Source organism: Pseudophryne corroboree, chromosome 3, assembly GCF_028390025.1.
Source record: "Pseudophryne corroboree isolate aPseCor3 chromosome 3, aPseCor3.hap2, whole genome shotgun sequence".
NCBI classification, from domain to species: Eukaryota; Metazoa; Chordata; class Amphibia; order Anura; family Myobatrachidae; genus Pseudophryne; species Pseudophryne corroboree.
The window spans coordinates 128,038,785-128,057,853 of record NC_086446.1 but is presented as its reverse complement, the minus strand read 5'-3'; the positions used below and the strand labels follow the sequence as shown (position 1 = coordinate 128,057,853).

At 48.5% G+C, this 19,069-nt stretch overlaps 1 protein-coding gene across 1 annotated transcript in view; it reads left to right on the top strand.

Moving 5' to 3' along the window:
• TMX2 (thioredoxin related transmembrane protein 2) overlaps positions 1–19,069 on the top strand; it is a 109,809-nt gene that overhangs the window by 65,109 nt on the left and 25,631 nt on the right. The window contains exons 4-6 of the mRNA XM_063958465.1: positions 12,977–13,053; positions 13,737–13,843; positions 13,959–14,024. Of these exons, the coding sequence (XP_063814535.1) occupies positions 12,977–13,053; positions 13,737–13,843; positions 13,959–14,024 (250 nt within the window). The remainder of the gene's footprint in view (positions 1–12,976; positions 13,054–13,736; positions 13,844–13,958; positions 14,025–19,069) is intronic.

Here is a 19,069-nt window from a genome sequence, read left to right as displayed (position 1 = left end):
ATACGCTAGTTACTAAATTAACACCCCCTATGGGACCTCCTATGTCGGTTCAACCGTATGTGGTCCCCGCAGCTAACCCGCCTTGGGCGGATAACTTGTCTACTCAATTGAAGAAGTTGAACCAGTCCTTGACTACTAAAAAGTCTGACCCTCGCTCGCCTAAGACCAAGGGGTCCTCTAAGCGAGCTCTTACCCCCTCACAATCCACTGCTGTCACTGACACCTCGTCTGATGAAGATGGCGCTTACACTGACCCCACAAATTCTGACACCGATACTGCTGATGGGGAGGGTAGTTCACATGTGGATGTTCCTGATCTTTTGGAGGCTATTAAGTTGATTCTACAGATTACGGATGATCCCGAGCCATCCGTCCCTCCTAAGAAACAAGATAGGTTCAAGCGTCAGAAGGTGGTTAAACGAGTTTTACCTCCCTCTGACCACCTAGTGGATATACGTCAGGAACTCTGGGGAAACCCGGGAAAGAAGTTTGTGCCTCAAAAGAAGATGCTGGCTCGCTATCCCCTCGCACCAGAGCTGTCTAAAAATTGGGAAACGCCTCCTCCAGTAGACTCACATGTGGCTAGGATGGTGGTTTCCTCAGCTCTACCTGTCACTACCGTCACGTCTCTAAAAGAGCCTACGGATAAACGTGTGGAGGGTTGTCTGAAAGCGATTTACACCCTCACGGGTGCTGCACAAAGGCCCACTATTGCAGCAACATGGGCTGCAGAGGCTATTGAAGCATGGGTCCTAGAGTTGGAAACTGAAATCTCTTCTGACCATGCTAGACAATGTTTGTCATGTCTTGTCACAGCTTCTCCCTATATTAAAGAGGCGGCTTCTGATGCCGGTATTCTAGCAGCCATGGCCTCTACTACATCAGTCCTGGCTCGCAGGATATTGTGGCTGAGATCCTGGTCTGTGGATCTGGACTCTAGAAAAACCCTGGAGGTACTCCCTTTCAAGGGAGATATTCTGTTTGGGGAGGATTTAAATAAGATAGTGGGTATACCCAGGAATGGTTGAAGACCACTTCAGATGCCTCATCGATTTTGCCTGACAGACGTCCCGTTGGACCAGACAAAGGAAAACACTCTACATTCGGTGGTACAGAGCCTCCTGGATACAGGAGTCGTAGTACAGGTGCCTCTTGCTCAGAGGGGCCGGGGATACTATTCTCCGCTGTTTTTAGTCCCGAAACCGAATGGGTCCTCTCGGCCCATTCTCAATCTCAAGACATTGAACAGGTTTGTGAAAGTTTCCAAGTTCCGTATGGAAACCCTTCGCTCTATAGTTCTGGCCTTGGAACCTGGGGATTATATGGAAACCTCCATTACCAGTTTCAGGCTTTACCTTTTGGTTTAACTACGGCTCCGCGAGTCTTCACCAAAGTTATGGCGGTGATGACGGTGGTACTCCGCCATCAAGGGGTCAGAATACTGCCGTATCTGGACTTGTTAATCCTGGCAAATTCCCCAGAAATTCTCCTACGTCATCTGGATAAGACTGTCCAGTATCTCTGACGTCCTAGTGGATGCTGGGAACTCCGAAAGGACCATGGGGAATAGCGGCTCCGCAGGAGACTGGGCACAAAAGTAAAAGCTTTAGGACTAGCTGGTGTGCACTGGCTCCTCCCCCCATGACCCTCCTCCAAGCCTCAGTTAGATTTTTGTGCCCGAATGAGAAGGGTGCAATCTAGGTGGCTCTCCTGAGCTGCTTAGAGTAAAAGTTTAAATTAGATTTTTTATTTTCAGTGAGTCCTGCTGGCAACAGGCTCACTGCATCGAGGGACTAAGGGGAGAAGAAGCGAACTCACCTGCGTGCAGAGTGGATTGGGCTTCTTAGGCTACTGGACATTAGCTCCAGAGGGACGATCACAGGCCCAGCCATGGATGGGTCCCAGAGCCGCGCCGCCGTCCCCCTTACAGAGCCAGAAGAGCAGAAGAGGTCCGGAAAATCGGCGGCAGAAGACGTCCTGTCTTCAATAAGGTAGCGCACAGCACCGCAGCTGTGCGCCATTGCTCTCAGCACACTTCACACTCCGGACACTGAGGGTGCAGGGCGCTGGGGGGGGCGCGCCCTGAGACGCAATAAAAATACCTTAGATGGCAAAAAATACATCACATATAGCTCCTGGGCTATATGGATGCATTTAACCCCTGCCAGAATACATAGAAAAACGGGAGATAGGCTCCGCCCCCTTATCGGCGGCCTTATCTCCTCAACACACTGGCGCCATTTTCCCTCACAGCTCCGTTGGAGGGAAGCTCCCTGGCTCTCCCCTGCAGTCACTACACTACAGAAAGGGTTAAAAAAGAGAGGGGGGGCACTAATTACGCTCAGTATTAAAGATACAGCAGCTATAAGGGGAAAAACACTTATATAAGGTTATCCCTGTGTATATATATAGCGCTCTGGTGTGTGCTGGCAAACTCTCCCTCTGTCTCCCCAAAGGGCTAGTGGGGTCCTGTCCTCTATCAGAGCATTCCCTGTGTGTGTGCTGTATGTCGGTACGTTTGTGTCGACATGTATGAGGAGAAAAATGATGTGGAGACGGAGCAGATTGCCTGTAATAGTGATGTCACCCCCTAGGGGGTCGACACCTGAGTGGATGAACTGTTGGAAGGAATTACGTGACAGTGTCAGCTCTGTATAAAAGACAGTGGTTGACATGAGACAGCCTGCTACTCAGCTTGTGCCTGTCCAGACGTCTCATAGGCCGTCAGGGGCTCTAAAGCGCCCGTTACCTCAGATGGCAGATATAGACGCCGACACGGATACTGACTCCAGTGTCGACGGTGAAGAGACAAATGTGACTTCCAGTAGGGCCACACGTTACATGATTGAGGCAATGAAAAATGTTTTACACATTTCTGATAATACGAGTACCACCATAAAGGGGTATTATGTTCGGTGAGGAAAAACTACCTGTAGTTTTCCTGAATCTGAGAAATTAAATGAGGTGTGTGATGATGCGTGGGTTTCCCCCGATAACAACTGATAATTTCTAAAATGTTATTGGCATTATATCCTTTCCCGCCAGAGGTTAGGGTGCGTTGGGAAACACCCCCTAGGGTGGATAAAGCGCTCACACGCTTGTAAGGGCTCTACACTCTCCTGAGATGGCCGCCCTTAAGGATCCTGCTGATAGAAAGCAGGAGGGTATCCTAAAATGTATTTACACACATACTGGTGTTATACTGCGACCAGCAATCTCCTCAGACTGGATGTGCAGTGCTGGGTTGGCGTGGTCGGATTCCCTGACTGAAAATATTGATACCCTAGATAGGGACAGTATATTTTTGCCTATAGAGCATTTAAAAGATGCATTTCTATATATGCGTGATGCACAGCGGAATATTTGCCGACTGGCATCAAGTCTAAGTGCGTTGTCCATTTCTACCAGTAGAGGGTTATGGACACGACAGTGGTCAGATGATGCGGATTTCAAACGGCATTTGGAAGTATTGCCTTATTAAGGGGAGGAGTTATTTGGGGTCGGTCTTTCAGACCTGGTGGCCACGGCAACAGCTGGGAAATCCACGTTTGTACCCCAGGTCGCCTCTCAACATGAGAAGACGCCGTATTATCAGGCGCAGTCTTTTCGTGGACAAGCGGGCAAAAGGTTCCTCATTTCTGCCCCGTGACAGAGGGAGAGGAAAAAGGCTGCAGAAATCAGCCAGTTCCCAGGAACAGAAACCCTCTCCCGCCTCTGCCAAGCCCTCAGTATGACGCTGGGGCTTTACAAGCAGAATCAGGCACGGTGGGGGGCCCGTCTCAATGAATTTCAGCGCGCAGTGGGCTCACTCGCAAGTAGACCCCTGGATCCTTCAGGTGATATCTCAGGGGTACAAATTGGAATTCGAGACGTCTCCCCCTCGCCGTTTCCTAAAGTCGGCTTTACCGATGTCTCCTTCTGACAGGGAGACAGTTTTGGAAGCCATTCACAAGCTGTATTCCCAGCAGGTGATAATCAAGGTACCCCTCCTGCAACAGGGAACGGGGTATTATTCCACACTGTTGTGGTACCGAAGCCGGACGGCTCGGTGAGACCGGTTCTAAATCTAAAATCTTTGAACACTTACATACAGAGGTTCAAATTCAAGATTGAGTCACTCAGAGCAGTGATTGCGAACCTGGAAGAAGGGGACTACATGATGTCTCGGGACATCAAGGATGCTTACCTTCATGTCCAAATTTACCCTTCTCACCAAGGGTACCTCAGGTTTATGGTACAGAACTGTCACTATCCGTTCAGACGCTGCCGTATGGATGGTCCACGGCACCCCGGGTCTTTACCAAGGTAATGGCCGAAATGATGATATTCCTTCGAAGGAAGGGAATTTTAGTTATCCCTTACTTGGACGATTCCCTGATAAGGGTAAGATCCAGGGAACAGTTGGAGGTCGGTGTAGCACTATCTCAGGTAGTGTTGCGGCAGCACGATTGGATTCTCAATATTCCAAAATCGCAGCTGGTTCCGACGACTCGTCTTCTGTTCCTAGGGATGATCCTGGACACAGTCCAGAAAAAGGTGTTTCTCCCGGAGGAGAAAGCCAGGGAGTTATCCGAGCTAGTCAGGAACCTCCTAAAACCGAGCCAAGTCTCAGTGCATCAATGCACAAGGATTCTGGGTAAAATGGTGGCTTCCTACGAAGCAATCTCATTCGGCAGATTCCAGGCAAGAACTTTCCAGTGGGACCTGCTGGACAAATGGTCCGGGTCGCATCTTCAGATGCATCAGCGGATAACCCTGTCACCAAGAACAAGGGTGTCCCTCCTGTGGTGGTTGCAGAGTGCTCATCTTCTAGAGGGCCGCAGATTCGGCATTCAGGACTGGGTCCTGGTGACCACGGATGCCAGCCTGCGAGGCTGGGGAGCAGTCACACAGGGAAGGAATTTCCAGGGCTTATGGTCAAGCCTGGAGACATCACTTCACATAAATATCCTGAAGCTAAGGGCCATTTACAATGCTCTAAGCTTAGCAAGACCTCTGCTTCAAGGTCAGCCGGTGTTGATCCAGTCGGACAACATCACGGCAGTCACCCACGTAAACAGACAGGGTGGCACAAGAAGCAGGAGGGCAATGGCAGAAGCTGCAAGGATTCTTCGCTGGGCGGAAAATCATGTGATAGCACTGTCAGCAATTCCGGGAGTGGACAACTAGGAAGCAGACTTCCTCAGCAGACACGACCTCCACCCGGGAGAGTGGGGACTTCACCCAGAAGTCTTCCACATGATTATAAACCGTTGGGAAAAACTCGACAGGTATTGCGCCAGGTCAAGGGACCCTCAGGCAATAGCTGTAGACGCTCTGGTAACACCGTGGGTGTACCAGTCAGTGTATGTGTTCCCTCATCTGCCTCTCATACCCAAGGTACTGAGATTGATAAGATGGAGAGGAGTAAGCACTATATTCGTGGCTCCGGATTGGCCAAGAAGGACTTGGTAACCGGAACTTCAAAAGATGCTCACGGAGGATCCGTGGCCTCTACCTCTAAGAAGGGACCTGCTTCAGCAAGGACCCTGTCTGTTCCAAGACTTACCGCGACTGCGTTTGACGGCATGGCGGTTGAACGCCGGATCCTGAAGGAAAAAAGGCATTCCGGATGAAGTCATCCCTATCCTGATCAAAGCCAGGAAGGATGTAACCGCAAAACATTATCACCGCATTTGGCGAAAATATGTTGCGTGGTGCGAGGCCAGTAAGGCCCGACGGAGGAAATTCAACTGGGTCGATTCCTACATTTCCTGCAAACAGGAGTGTCTATGGGCCTGAAATTGGGGTCCATTAAGGTTCAAATTTCGGCCCTGTCAATTTTCTTCCAAAAAGAACTAGCTTCAGTCCCTGAAGTTCAGACGTTTGTAAAAGGGGTACTGCATATACAGCCTCCTTTTGTGCCTCCAGTGGCACTTTGGGATCTTAATGTAGTTTTGGGTTCCAAAAGTCACATTGGTTTGAACCACTTAAATCTGTGGAGTTAAAATATCTCACATGGAAAGTGGTCATGCTGTTGGCCCTGGCCTGGGCCAGGCGTGTGTCAGAATTGGCGGCTTTATCCTAAAAAAGCCCTTATCTGATTTTCCATTCGGACAGGGCGGAATTGAGGACTCGTCCTAAGTTTCTCCCTAAGGTGGTTTCAGCGTTTCACCTGAACCAACCTATTTGTGGTGCCTGCGGCTACTAGGGACTTGGAGGACTCCAAGTTGCTAGACGTTGTCAGGGCCCTGAAAATATATGTTTCCAGGACGGCTGGAGTCAGGAAATCTGACTCGCTGTTTATCCTGTATGCACCCAACAAGCTGGGTGCTCCTGCTTCTAAGCAGACTATTGCTCGTTGGATTTGTAGTACAATTCAGCTTGCACATTCTGTGGCAGGCCTGCCACAGCCAAAAATCTGTAAATGCCCACTCCACAAGGAAGGTGGGCTCATCTTGGGCGGCTGCCCGAGGGGTCTCGGCTTTACAACTTTGCCGAGCAGCTACTTGGTCAGGAGCAAATACGTTTGTAAAATTCTACAAAATTGATATCCTGGCTGAGGAGGACCTGGAGTTCTCTCATTTGGTGCTGCAGAGTCATCCGCACTCTCCCGACTGTTTGGGAGCTTTGGTATAATCCCCATGGTCCTTACGGAGTCTCCAGCATCCACATAGGACGTTAGAGAAAATAAGAATTTACTTACCGATAATTCTATTTCTCATAGTCCGTAGTGGATGCTGGGCGCCCATCCCAAGTGCGGATTGTCTGCAAAACTGGTACATAGTTATTGTTACCAAAAAATCTGGTTATTGCTGTAGTGAGCCATCTTTTCTAGAGGCTCCTCTGTTATCATGCTGTTAACTGGGTTCAGATCACAAGTTGTACGGTGTGATTGGTGTGGCTGGTATGAGTCTTACCCGGGATTCAAAATCCTTCCTTATTGTGTACGCTCGTCCGGGCACTGTATCCTAACTGAGGCTTGGAGGAGGGGCATAGGGGGAGGAGCCAGTGCACACCAGATAGTCCTAAAGCTTTCTTTAGATGTGCCCAGTCTCCTGCGGAGCCGCTATTCCCCATGGTCCTTACGGAGTCCCCAGCATCCACTACGGACTATGAGAAATAGAATTATCGGTAAGTAAATTCTTATTATTAGTGTCATTGTATCGTACATACAACATTGTATTATATTCCAAGGCCTTCTGGCTTATGAGGGAACACTAGCACCGTTGGTTTTGAGTTGCAGGTAGTCAGAATGTGGGACAAAGATCACATTCCAATGTACTTAACCCATACTGGTTACATTTGGTTTCTCTGATGTCCTAGTGGATGCTGGGGACTCCGTAAGGACCATGGGGAATAGCGGCTCCGCAGGAGACAGGGCACAACTAAAAGAAAGCTTTTAGACTACCTGGTGTGCACTGGCTCCTCCCACTATGACCCTCCTCCAAGCCTCAGTTAGATTTCTGTGCCCGGCCGAGCTGGATGCACACTAGGGGCTCTCCTGAGCTCCTAGAAAGAAAGTTTATTTTAGGTTTTTTATTTTACAGTGAGACCTGCTGGCAACAGGCTCACTGCATCGAGGGACTAAGGGGAGAAGAAGCGAACCCACCTGCTAGCAGCTAGCTTGGGCTTCTTAGGCTACTGGACACCATTAGCTCCAGAGGGATCGACCGCATGGAACTGGCCTTGGTGTTCGTTCCCGGAGCCGCGCCGTCGTCCCCCTTACAGAGCCAGAAGCAAGAAGAGGTCCGGAAAATCGGCGGCAGAAGACATCAGTCTTCACCAAGGTAGCGCACAGCACTGCAGCTGTGCGCCATTGCTCCTCATGCACACTTCACACTCCGGTCACTGAGGGTGCAGGGCGCTGTGGGGGGGCGCCCTGAGCAGCAATAAAAACACCTTGGCTGGCAAATATATCACAATATATAGCCCCAGAGGCTATATATGTGATAAATACCCCTGCCAGAATCCATAAAAAAGCGGGAGAAAAGTCCGCGAAAAAGGGGCGGAGCTATCTCCCTCAGCACACTGGCGCCATTTTCTCTTCACAGTGCAGCTGGAAGACGGCTCCCCAGGCTCTCCCCTGTAGTTTGCAGGCTCAAAGGGTTAAAAAGAGAGGGGGGGCACTAAATTTAGGCACAATATTGTATATACAAGCAGCTATTGGGAAAAATTCACTCAATATAGTGTTAATCCCTAAATTATATAGCGCTCTGGTGTGTGCTGGCATACTCTCTCTCTCTGTCTCCCCAAAGGGCTGTGTGGGGTCCTGTCCTCAGTCAGAGCATTCCCTGTGTGTGTGCGGTGTGTCGGTACGGCTGTGTCGACACGTTTGATGAGGAGGCTTATGTGATGGCAGAGCAGATGCCGATAAATGTGATGTCGCCCCCTGTGGGGCCGACACCAGAGTGGATGGATAGGTGGAAGGTATAAACCGACAGTGTCAACTCCTTACATAAAAGGCTGGATGACGTAACAGCTATGGGACAGCCGGCTTCTCAGCCCGCGCCTGCCCAGGCGTCTCAAAGGCCATCAGGGGCTCAAAAACGCCCGCTCCCTCAGATGGCAGACACAGATGTCGACACGGAGTCTAACTCCAGTGTCGACGAGGTTGAGACATATACACAATCCACTAGGAACATCCGTTACATGATCCCGGCAATAAAAAATGTGTTACACATTTCTGACAGTAACCCAAGTACCACTAAAAAAGGGTTTTATGTTTGGGGAGAAAAAGCAGGCAGTGTTTTGTTCCCCCATCAAATGAGTGAATGAAGTGTGAAAAAGCGTGGGTTTCCCCGATAAGAAACTGGTAATTTCTAAAAAGTTACTGATGGCGTACCCTTTCCCGCCAGAGGATAAGTTACGCTGGGAGATATCCCCTAGGGTGGATAAGGCGCTCACACGTTTGTCAAAAAAGGTGGCACTGCCGTCTTAGGATACGGCCACTTTGAAGGTACCTGCTGATAAAAAGCAGGAGGCTGTCCTGAAGTCTGTATTTACACACTCAGGTACTAGACTGAGACCTGCAGATAGTGCTGCTGCAGCGTGGTCTGTGACCCTGTCAAACAGGGATACTATTTTGCGAAACATAAGATCATATTAAAGACGTCGTCTTATATATGAGAGATGCACAGAGGGATATTTTGCCGGCTGGCATCCAGAATTAATGCAATGTCCATTCTGTCAGGAGGATATTAGAGACCCGACACTGGACAGGTGATGCTGACTTTAAAAGGCACATAGAGCCTTATAAGGGTGAGGAATTGTTTGGGGATGGTCTCTGGGACCTCGTATCCACAGCAACAGCTGGGAAGAAAATTTTTTACCTCAGGTTTCCTCACAGCCTAAGAAAGCACTGTATTATCAGGTACAGTCCTTTCGGCTTCAGAAAAGCAAGCGGGTCAAAGGCGCTTCCTTTCTGCACAGAGACGAGGGAAGAGGGAAAAAGCTGCACCAGTCAGCCAGTTCCCAGAATCAAAATTCTTCCCCCGCTTCCTCTGAGTCCACCGCATGACGCGGGGGCTCCACAGGCGTAGCCAGGTACGGTGGGAGGCAGCCTCAAAAATTTCAGCGATCAGTGGGCTCGCTCACAGGTGGATCCCTGGATCCTTCAAGTAGTATCTCAGGGGTACAAGCTGGAATTCGAGGCGTCTCCCCCCCGCCGTTTCCTCAAATCTGCCTTGCCGACAACTCCCTCAGGCAGGGAGGCTGTGCTAGAGGCAATTCACAAGCTGTATTCCCAGCAGGTGATAGTCAAGGTGCCCCTACTTCAACAAGGACGGGGTTACTATTCCACACTGTTTGTGGTACCGAAACCGGACGGTTCGGTGAGACCCATTTTAAATTTGAAATCCTTGAACACATACATAAAAAAATTCAAGTTCAAGATGGAATCGCTCAGGGCGGTTATTGCAAGCCTGGAGGAGGGGGATTACATGGTATCCCTGGACATCAAGGATGCTTACCTACATGTCCCCATTTACCATCCTCACCAGGAGTACCTCAGATTTGTGGTACAGGATTGCCATTACCAATTCCAAACACTGCCGTTTGGACTGTCCACGGCACCGAGGGTCTTTACCAAGGTAATGGCAGAAATGATGATACTCCTTCGAAAAAAGGGAGTTTTAATTATCCCGTACTTGGACGATCTCCTTATAAAGGCGAGGTCCAAGGAGCAGTTGTTGGTCGGAGTAGCACTATCTCGGGAAGTGCTACAACAGCACGGATGGATTCTATACATTCCAAAGTCACAGCTGGTTCCTACCACACGCCTACTGTTCCTGGGGATGGTTCTGGACACAGAACAGAAAAAAGTGTTTCTCCCGCAGGAGAAAGCCAAGGAGCTGTCATCTCTAGTCAGAGACCTCCTGAAACCAAAACAGGTATCGGTGCATCACTGCACACGAGTCCTGGGAAAAATGGTAGCTTCTTACGAAGCAAAATTCCATTCGACAGGTTCCATGCAAGAACCTTTCAGTGGGACCTCTTGGACAAGTGGTCGGGATCGCATCTTCAGATGCATCGGCTGATAACCCTGTCTCCAAGGACCAGGGTATCTCTACTGTGGTGGCTGCAGAGTGCTCATCTTCAAGAGGGCCGCAGATTCGGCATACAGGACTGGGTCCTGGTAACCACGGATGCCAGCCTTCGAGGCTGGGGGGCAGTCACACAGGGAAGAAATTTCCAAGGACTTTGGTCAAGTCAGGAGTCGTCCCTACACATAAATATTCTGGAACTGAAGGCCATTTACAATGCCCTAAGTCTGGCAAGGCCTCTGCTTCAAAACCAGCCGGTACTGATCCAATCAGACAACATCACGGCAGTCGCCCTTGTAAACCGACAGGGCGGCACAAGAAGCAGGATGGCGATAGCAGTAGCCACAAGGATTCTCCGCAGACACGACCTACACCCGGGAGAGTGGGGACTTCATCCAGAAGTCTTCCAACTGTTGGTAAACCGTTGGGAAAGGCCACAGGTGGACATGATGGCGTCCCGCCTAAACAAAAAACTAGATATTGCGCCAGGTCAAGGGACCCTCAGGCAATAGCTGTGGACGCTCTAGTGACACCGTGGGTGTACCAGTCGGTTTATGTATTCCCTTCTCTGCCTCTCATACCAAAGGTACTGAGAAAAATAAGAAAACGAGGAGTAAGAACGATACTCGTGGTTCCGGATGGGCCAAGAAGAGCTTGGTACCCAGAACTTCAAGAAATGATATCAGAGGACCCATGGCCTCTACCGCTCAGACAGGATCTGCTACAGCAGGGGCCCTGTCTGTTCCAAGACTTACCGTGGCTGCGTTTGACGGCATGGCGGTTGAATTCCGGATCCTAAAGGAAAAAGGCATTCCGGAGGAAGTCATTCCTACGCTGATAAAAGCCAGGAAAGAAGTAACCGCAAACCATTATCACCGTATTTGGCGAAAATATGTTGCGTAGTGTGAGGCCAGGAAGGCCCCAACAGAGGAATTTCAGGTGGGTCGTTTTCTGCACTTCCTACAGTCAGGAGTGACTATAGGCCTAAACTTGGGTTCCATTAAGGTCCAGATTTCGGCTCTGTCGATTTTCTTCCAGAAAGAACTGGCTTCACTGCCTGGAGTTCAGACATTTGTAAAGGGAGTGCTACATATTCAGCCCCCTTTTGTGCCTCCTGTGGCACCTTGGGATCTCAACGTGGTGTTGAGTTTCCTAAAATCACATTGGTTTGAGCCACTTAAAACTGTGGATTTGAAATATCTCACGTGAAAAGTGGTCATGTTATTGGCCTTGGCTTCGGCCAGGCGTGTGTCAGAATTGGCGGCTTTGTCATGTAAAAGCCCTTATCTGATTTTCCATATGGATAGGGCAGAATTGAGGACTCGTCCCCAGTTTCTCCCTAAGGTGGTATCAGCTTTTCACTTAAACCAACCTATTGTAGTGCCTGCGGCTACTAGGGACTTGGAAGATTCCAAGTTACTGGACGTAGTCAGGGCCTTAAAAATTTATATTTCCAGGACGGCTGGAGTCGGGAAAACTGACTCGCTTTTTATCCTGTAGGCACCCAACAAAATAGGTGCTCCTGCTTCTAAGCAGACTATTGCTCGCTGAATTTGTAGCACAATTCAGCTGGAGCATTCTGCAGCTGGATTGCAGCATCCTAAATCAGTAAAAGCCCATTCCACGAGGAAAGTGGGCTCATCTTGGGCGGCTGCCCGAGGGGTCTCGGCTTTACAACTTTGCCGAGCTGCAACTTGGTCAGGGGCAAACACGTTTGCAAAATTCTACAAATTTGATACCCTGGCTGAGGAGGACCTGGAGTTCTCTCATTCGGTGCTGCAGAGTCATCCGCACTCTCCCGCCCGTTTGGGAGCTTTGGTATAATCCCCATGGTCCTTACGGAGTCCCCAGCATCCACTAGGACGTCAGAGAAAATAAGATTTTACTCACCGGTAAATCTATTTCTCGTAGTCCGTAGTGGATGCTGGGCGCCCATCCCAAGTGCGGATTGTCTGCAATACTTGTATGTAGTTATTGCCTAACTAAGGGTTATTGTTGAGCCATCTGTTGAGAGGCTCAGTTATATTTCATACTGTTAACTGGGTATAGTATCACAAGTTATACGGTGTGATTGGTGTGGCTGGTATGAGTCTTACCCGGGATTCAAAATCCTTCCTTATTGTGTACGCTCTTCCGGGCACAGTATCCTAACTGAGGCTTGGAGGAGGGTCATAGTGGGAGGAGCCAGTGCACACCAGGTAGTCTAAAAGCTTTCTTTTAGTTGTGCCCAGTCTCCTGCGGAGCCGCTATTCCCCATGGTCCTTACGGAGTCCCCAGCATCCACTACGGACTACGAGAAATAGATTTACCGGTGAGTAAAATCTTATTTTCACACATGCAATCAACAATATGTGAAAGGCAGTCTCCTAACATCTAGTAATGATATGTGAAAGAGCATACCAAACGCCTGAAATGTGTAAGAATTCTACTTATTGCATATTTCTTTCCTCCAGTCTTCGTCATGACGTGTAAACCTCCTCTGTATATGGGTCCTGAGCATATCAAGTATTTCAGCGACAAAACCATAGAGGTAAATTGGCATCCTTACATTATTTCTGGGGAGTGGATGATGGACTCCTTGGCTCCCTGAGCCTTTAACACCACATTCCCATGATTTCCCGTATTGGATTTATCTTATTTACATTTGAAATGCTGCATGTGTGTAATCTGTTTTGTTGAAGAAATGTTCTTGGTATTTACAGAGGTGGCGTTCAGACTTTGAGTTGACAATTCAATAAGGTTTATTAGGAATTACTGGTTTCCCAAAAAAATCTTCTATCAGTCTTATTAATGTGCAATAATCCTCTCAAAATGAAAACGGTGTGTTTCCAGGTGATAACGATGCGTCTGGCAACATTAGGATGTAGAGTATTATATCCGACCGAAGTAAACACTATATGTATACATGATATAAAGGTTTCTAGTCAATGTACTGTACTAGATATAGTGAAGGTTAGGGTACATTATTGCCACTATATGCTCTAACTCATAGGTTCTCAAGCTCTGTCCTCGGGACCCCAAACAGTGCATGTTTTCCTGTTCTCCTCACAGAATCACTAGGGAAATAATCAGCTCCACCTGTAGACCTTTTAAAATGTCAGTGGCTAATGATTACACCTGTGCAACTGCTAGGTGACCTGGAAAACGTGAGCTGTCTGGGGTCCAGAGGACAGAGTTAGAGAACTACTGCTCTAACCAACACCCTTTCTTTAGGAAGAGATGCAGTCTGATCGGCGTGTGTCGTGGATAGTAGAGTTCTTTGCAAACTGGTCATCTGAATGCCAGTCCTTTGCTCCCATCTATGCGGAGCTGTCTCTGAAGTGAGTGGTTTTTCCATCTTCTCATTGTAGTACTATTAAGCACATTTACCGATTTTACTTCTATGGCATGTTATCTAATCATGTAATACTGTCATTCTGTGATCCTTGTTTACAGGTACAACTGTGCTGGGTTGAAATTTGGTAAAGTTGATATTGGACGCTATCCTGATGTCAGTACTAGGTGAGATTCTCCACTCCAAGTTGTCCTCGTTTGTTACCGGAATATTTAATTCCTACCACCAACAGCGCAACTATCATAATAGCAGTGGGTTCAGCGGCTTCAGGGCCTGAATATGGAAACTCACCTTTGTCTAAGCCACATGGTTTTTTTTATATTTTCTCATACGTCCTAGAGGATACTGGGGTCCACTTCAGTACCATGGGGTATAGACGGTTCCGCAGGAGCCATGGGCACTTTAAGACTTTTTCCGAGTGTGAACTGGCTCCTCCCTCTATGCCCCTCCTCCAGACCTCAGTTTAGAAAATGTGCCCAGGCAGACTGATCGCACTCTAGTGGAGCTCTACTGAGTTTCATTAAAAGACTTTGTTAGGTTTTTTATTTTCAGGGAGACTGCTGGCAACAGTCTCCTAGCTTCGTGGGACTTAGGGTGAAGAAGTAGGAACCAACTACCTAAAGAGTTTCATGGCTCTGCTTCTGCTGACAGGAAACAATTAGCTCCTGAAGGGTACTGAACACTAGTTGCGGCTTTGCGCTCACTCCCACAGCATGCCGTCACCCCCCTAACAGAGCCAGAAGTCAGAAGACTGGTGAGGTTTGCAGAGATGGATCTCCGGTCATCGTGACGGCTTAAGGTACTGCGCAGCGAGCTGAAACGCTGCGCCGATCATGCTCTCCATAACACAGTGCACAGCAGGGCGCGGGGGAAGGGGGCGCCCTGGGCAGCATGAAACCTACTCACTGCCAAAAGGTGGCATATGATGTTGTGGCACAGTCTTACACCCCCACCAGTATAAATATCTAGTTCAATAGCTGAGGAAAAACGCGCCATTGCAAGTGGCGGGGCTTCTTCCTCAGGCAGCCAGCACTCTGCTCAGTGCCATTTTCTTCCAGCAGACAGCGGGGAAAGAAACGCTGATCCTTCTCTCCACTTCTGAATCCAGTATCAGGTTGCTAAAAGGGGGGGAAAGTGTATATTGTGGTACTATAACCTATTATTGGCAATATATATAGCGCGAAAAGTCTCTGTGTACAAAGTACGTGACACAGGAATTTTTGTCTTTGTGTACAAAGTACACGACACAGGGATTTTTTCTTTGGGCGCTGAGTTTTGGACTGGCGATTCCTTTCTGTGTCCCTCTGACAGATTTTACTGTGGGTCTGTCCCCTATAAGCCCCGGAGTATCTGTGGTGTGATTGTGCACGTGTGTGACATGTCTGAGGCAGGGAGCTCTTCCCCTGAGGGAGCCATTTTAGGGACACAGAGTTGTAAGGTGGTGGCGCTGCCGTCACATCAAGAGCCTGAATGGGTGAAAGAATTACGTGATAGTGTGAATCATATCAGTAAGAGATTGGATAAGTCTGAGTCTCATGCAGAAGACTGGAGAAAATCTGTCGAAGATGTGATTTTTAATAGTTCTGCCTTTTCATCCACAGGGGGACCCCTCTGGTTCACATAAAAGGTAATTTGCACAAATAGTACAAACTGATACCGACACGGTCTCTGATTCCTGTGTCGACACTAGTGATTCCAGGGGAATAGATCCAAAGTTAGCAAAAAACATTCAATACATGATTGTTGCTATAAAGGAGGTGTTAGAAGTTACGGAGGCCCCTCTACCACAGGAGAAGGCTTACTTTTGTAAAGAAAAGAAAATTAATGTAACTTTTTTCCTCCATCTCATGAGCTGAACAGTGTCTTTGAGGGAGTATGGAAAAATCCTGAGAAGATATTTCAGGTTCCCAAAAGAATTCAGGTAGCTTTCCCTTTCCCTGCAGAGGACAGGAAAAGGTGGGCGTCACCCCCTGTTTTAGACAGTGCCCTGTCAAGGTTAACAAAAAAGGTGATTCTTCCTGCGCCTGGGACAGCTTCACTTAAGGAGCTGGCAGACCGCAAGTTAGAGACTACGTTGAAATCTATTGATGTGGCCAATGGGACACTACTCAGGCCTACCATTGCCTGTACGTGGGTGAGTAGTGCTATTGAAAAGTGGTCAGAAAACTTGTCATCAGATATTGACACAATAGATAGAGACGAGATACTCCTAACGTTAGGTCATATCAAAGACGCTGCTGTGTACATGCTAGAAGCCATGAAAGATATTGGTCTCTTAGGATCAAGAGCCGCTACCATGGCAATCTCAGCACGGAGGGCGTTGTGGATTCGCCAATGGAATGCTGACGCAGATTCCAAAAGGAATATGGATGCTCTCCCGTACAAAGGTGAGGCCTTGTTTGGAGATGGGCTGGATTCTTTCGTTTCTGCGGCTACCGCGCGGGTAAGTCAACATTCTAGCCTATTGCTCCTGCGCCGGCAAAAAAAACGCATTACTCTCAGATGCAGTCCTTTCGGCCCAATAAACACAAAAAGGTAAAGGTTCCCCTTTCTTTGCGGGTAAAGGAAGGGGAAAAGGAAAAAAGTCCACAGCGTCTCCAGGATCACAGGAGCAGAAATCAACCTCTGCTTCTGCCAAATCTTCAGCATGACGCTGGGGCTCCCTTGTGAGAGTCCGCTCAGGTGGGGGCACATCTGAAACTCTTCAGTCAGTTCTGGGTTCAATCTGGCCTGGACCGTGGGTCGTACAAATAGAGTCCCACGGGTACAAACTGGAGTTTCAAGACATTCCCCCATGCCGTTTTTTCAAATCGACCTTAACAGCTTCAATCCCAGACAGGAAAGTGGTAGCTGCAGCAATACAAAAATTGTGTCAGGATCAAGTCATTGTCCTGGTTCCCTTGTTACAACAAGGAGAAGGGTTTTATTCAAGCCTATTCGTAGTTCCGAAGCCGGACGGCTCGGTCAGACCGATTCTAAACCTGAAAACTCTGAATCTCTACCTGCAGAGGTTCAAGTTCAAGATGGAATCTCTGAGGGCTGTGATTTCCAGTCTGGAGGAGGGGGACTTCATGGTGTCAGTGGACATAAAAGATGCCTACTTACATGTTCCCATTTATCCTCCACATCAAGCTTTTCTGAGATTCGCAGTACAGAATTGTCATTACCAATTTCAGACGTTGCCGTTCGGACTCTCCATGGCACAGAGGGTATTCACCAAGGTGATGGCGGAGATGATGGTCTTCCTTCGACAGCAGGGAGTCAATATAATTCCTTACCTGGATGATCTCCTAATAAAAGCGAGGTCCAGGGAAAGGTTGGTGCAAAACATTGCACTCTCCCTGACAATACTTCAACCACACGGTTGGATCATAAAGTTTCCAAAGTCACAGTTGGAACCGACGACAAGATTGTCCTTTCTGGGGATGATGCTGGGCACAGAAGTACAGAGGGTATTTCTTCCAGTAAAAAAGGCTCTGGAAATCCAGAGATGGTCAAACAAATTCTAAAACCAACAGAGTGTCGATTCATCAATGCATTCGGTTGTTGGGGAAGATGTTAGCGGCCTACGAGGCCATACAGTTTGGCTGATTCCAGGCCAGAGTGTTACATAGAAACATAGAATTTGACGGCAGATAAGAACCACTTGGCCCATCTAGTCTGCCCCTTTATTTATTTTTTTATCCTTTAGGTAATCTCAACCCTTTTTGAACCTTAATTCTTTGTAAGGATATTCATATGCCTATCCCAAGCATGTTTAAATTGCTCCAGTGGGACCTATTGGACAAGTAGTCCAGATCCCATCTGCACATGCATCAGAGGATAATTCTGTCATCCAAAGCCAGAATTTCAATCCTGTGGTGGCTACACAGTTCTCACCTCCTAGAGGGACGCAGGTTCGGGGTTCAGGACTGGGTCCTAGTAACCACGGATGCCAGTCTCCGAGGCTGGGGAGCAGTCACACAGGGGGGAGAGCTTCCAAGGAAGATGGTCAAGTCAAGAAACTTGTCTTCACATAAACGTTCTGGAGTTGAGAGCCATTTACAACGGACTTCTACAAGTGGTGCATCTTCTTCAAGATCAACCTGTACAGATCCAGTCTGACAATGTAACAGCAGTCGCGTACATAAACCGTCAGGGCGGAACGAAAAGCAGAGCGGCAATGGCAGAGGTGTCAAAGATCCTCCTCTGGGCAGAAAGACATGCAAGAGCTCTGTCGGCAATTTTCATTCCGTGAGTGGACACCTGGGAAGCAGACTTCCTCAGCAGACACGATGTCCATCCAGGAGAATGAGGCCTCCACCAAGAAGTCTTCGCAGAGGTGACAGGTCTTTGGGGAGTTCCTCAAGTAGACATGATGGCATCTCGTCTCAACAAGAAGCTTCAGACATATTATTCCAGGTCGAAAGACCCACAAGCAAATGCACTAGTGACCCAATGGGTGTGTCGGTCGGTATATGTCTTCCCTCCACTTCCACTCATACCAAAAGTTCTCAAGATCATAAGAACAACAGGAATTCGAGCGATCCTCATTGTTCCAGACTGGCCAAGGAGGGCTTGGTATCCAGATCTTCAGGAGTTGCTCATAGAAGATCCTCGGCCTCTTCCTCTTCGCGAGGACCTGCTGCAGCAGGGGCCATGCGTGTATCAAGACTTACCGCGGCTACGTTTGACGGCATGGCTGTTGAGCGCCGGATCCTAGCCCGGAAGGGTATTCCCAAAGAAGTCATTCCCACTCTTATTCAGGCCAGGAAAGGAGTAACGTCTAGACATTACCACCGTATTTGGAGAAAATGTGTCTTGGTGTGAAACCAAGAAGGCTCCATCGGAAGAGTTTGTTAGGACGTTTTCTCCATTTTCTCCAGGCGGGTGTGGATGCGGGCCTACGATTGGGTTCAATCGAGGTCCAGATTTCGGCCTTGTCCGATTTTTTTTCAGAAACAATTGGCCTCCCTTCCAGAAGTTCAGACATTCGTAAAAGGGGTTCTGCACATCCAACCTCCATTTGTGCCTCCTGTGGCACCATGGGATCTTAACGTGGTGTTGCACTTCCTTCAATCAGATTGGTTTGAACCTCTCCAGGAGATAGAGTTGAAGTTTCTCACTTGGAAAGTGGTCATGCTGTTGGCCTTGGCATCCGCAAGGAGGGTGTCTGAGTTAGGGGCCTTGTCTCACAAGAGCCCTTACTTGATTTTCCATGAAGATGGGACTG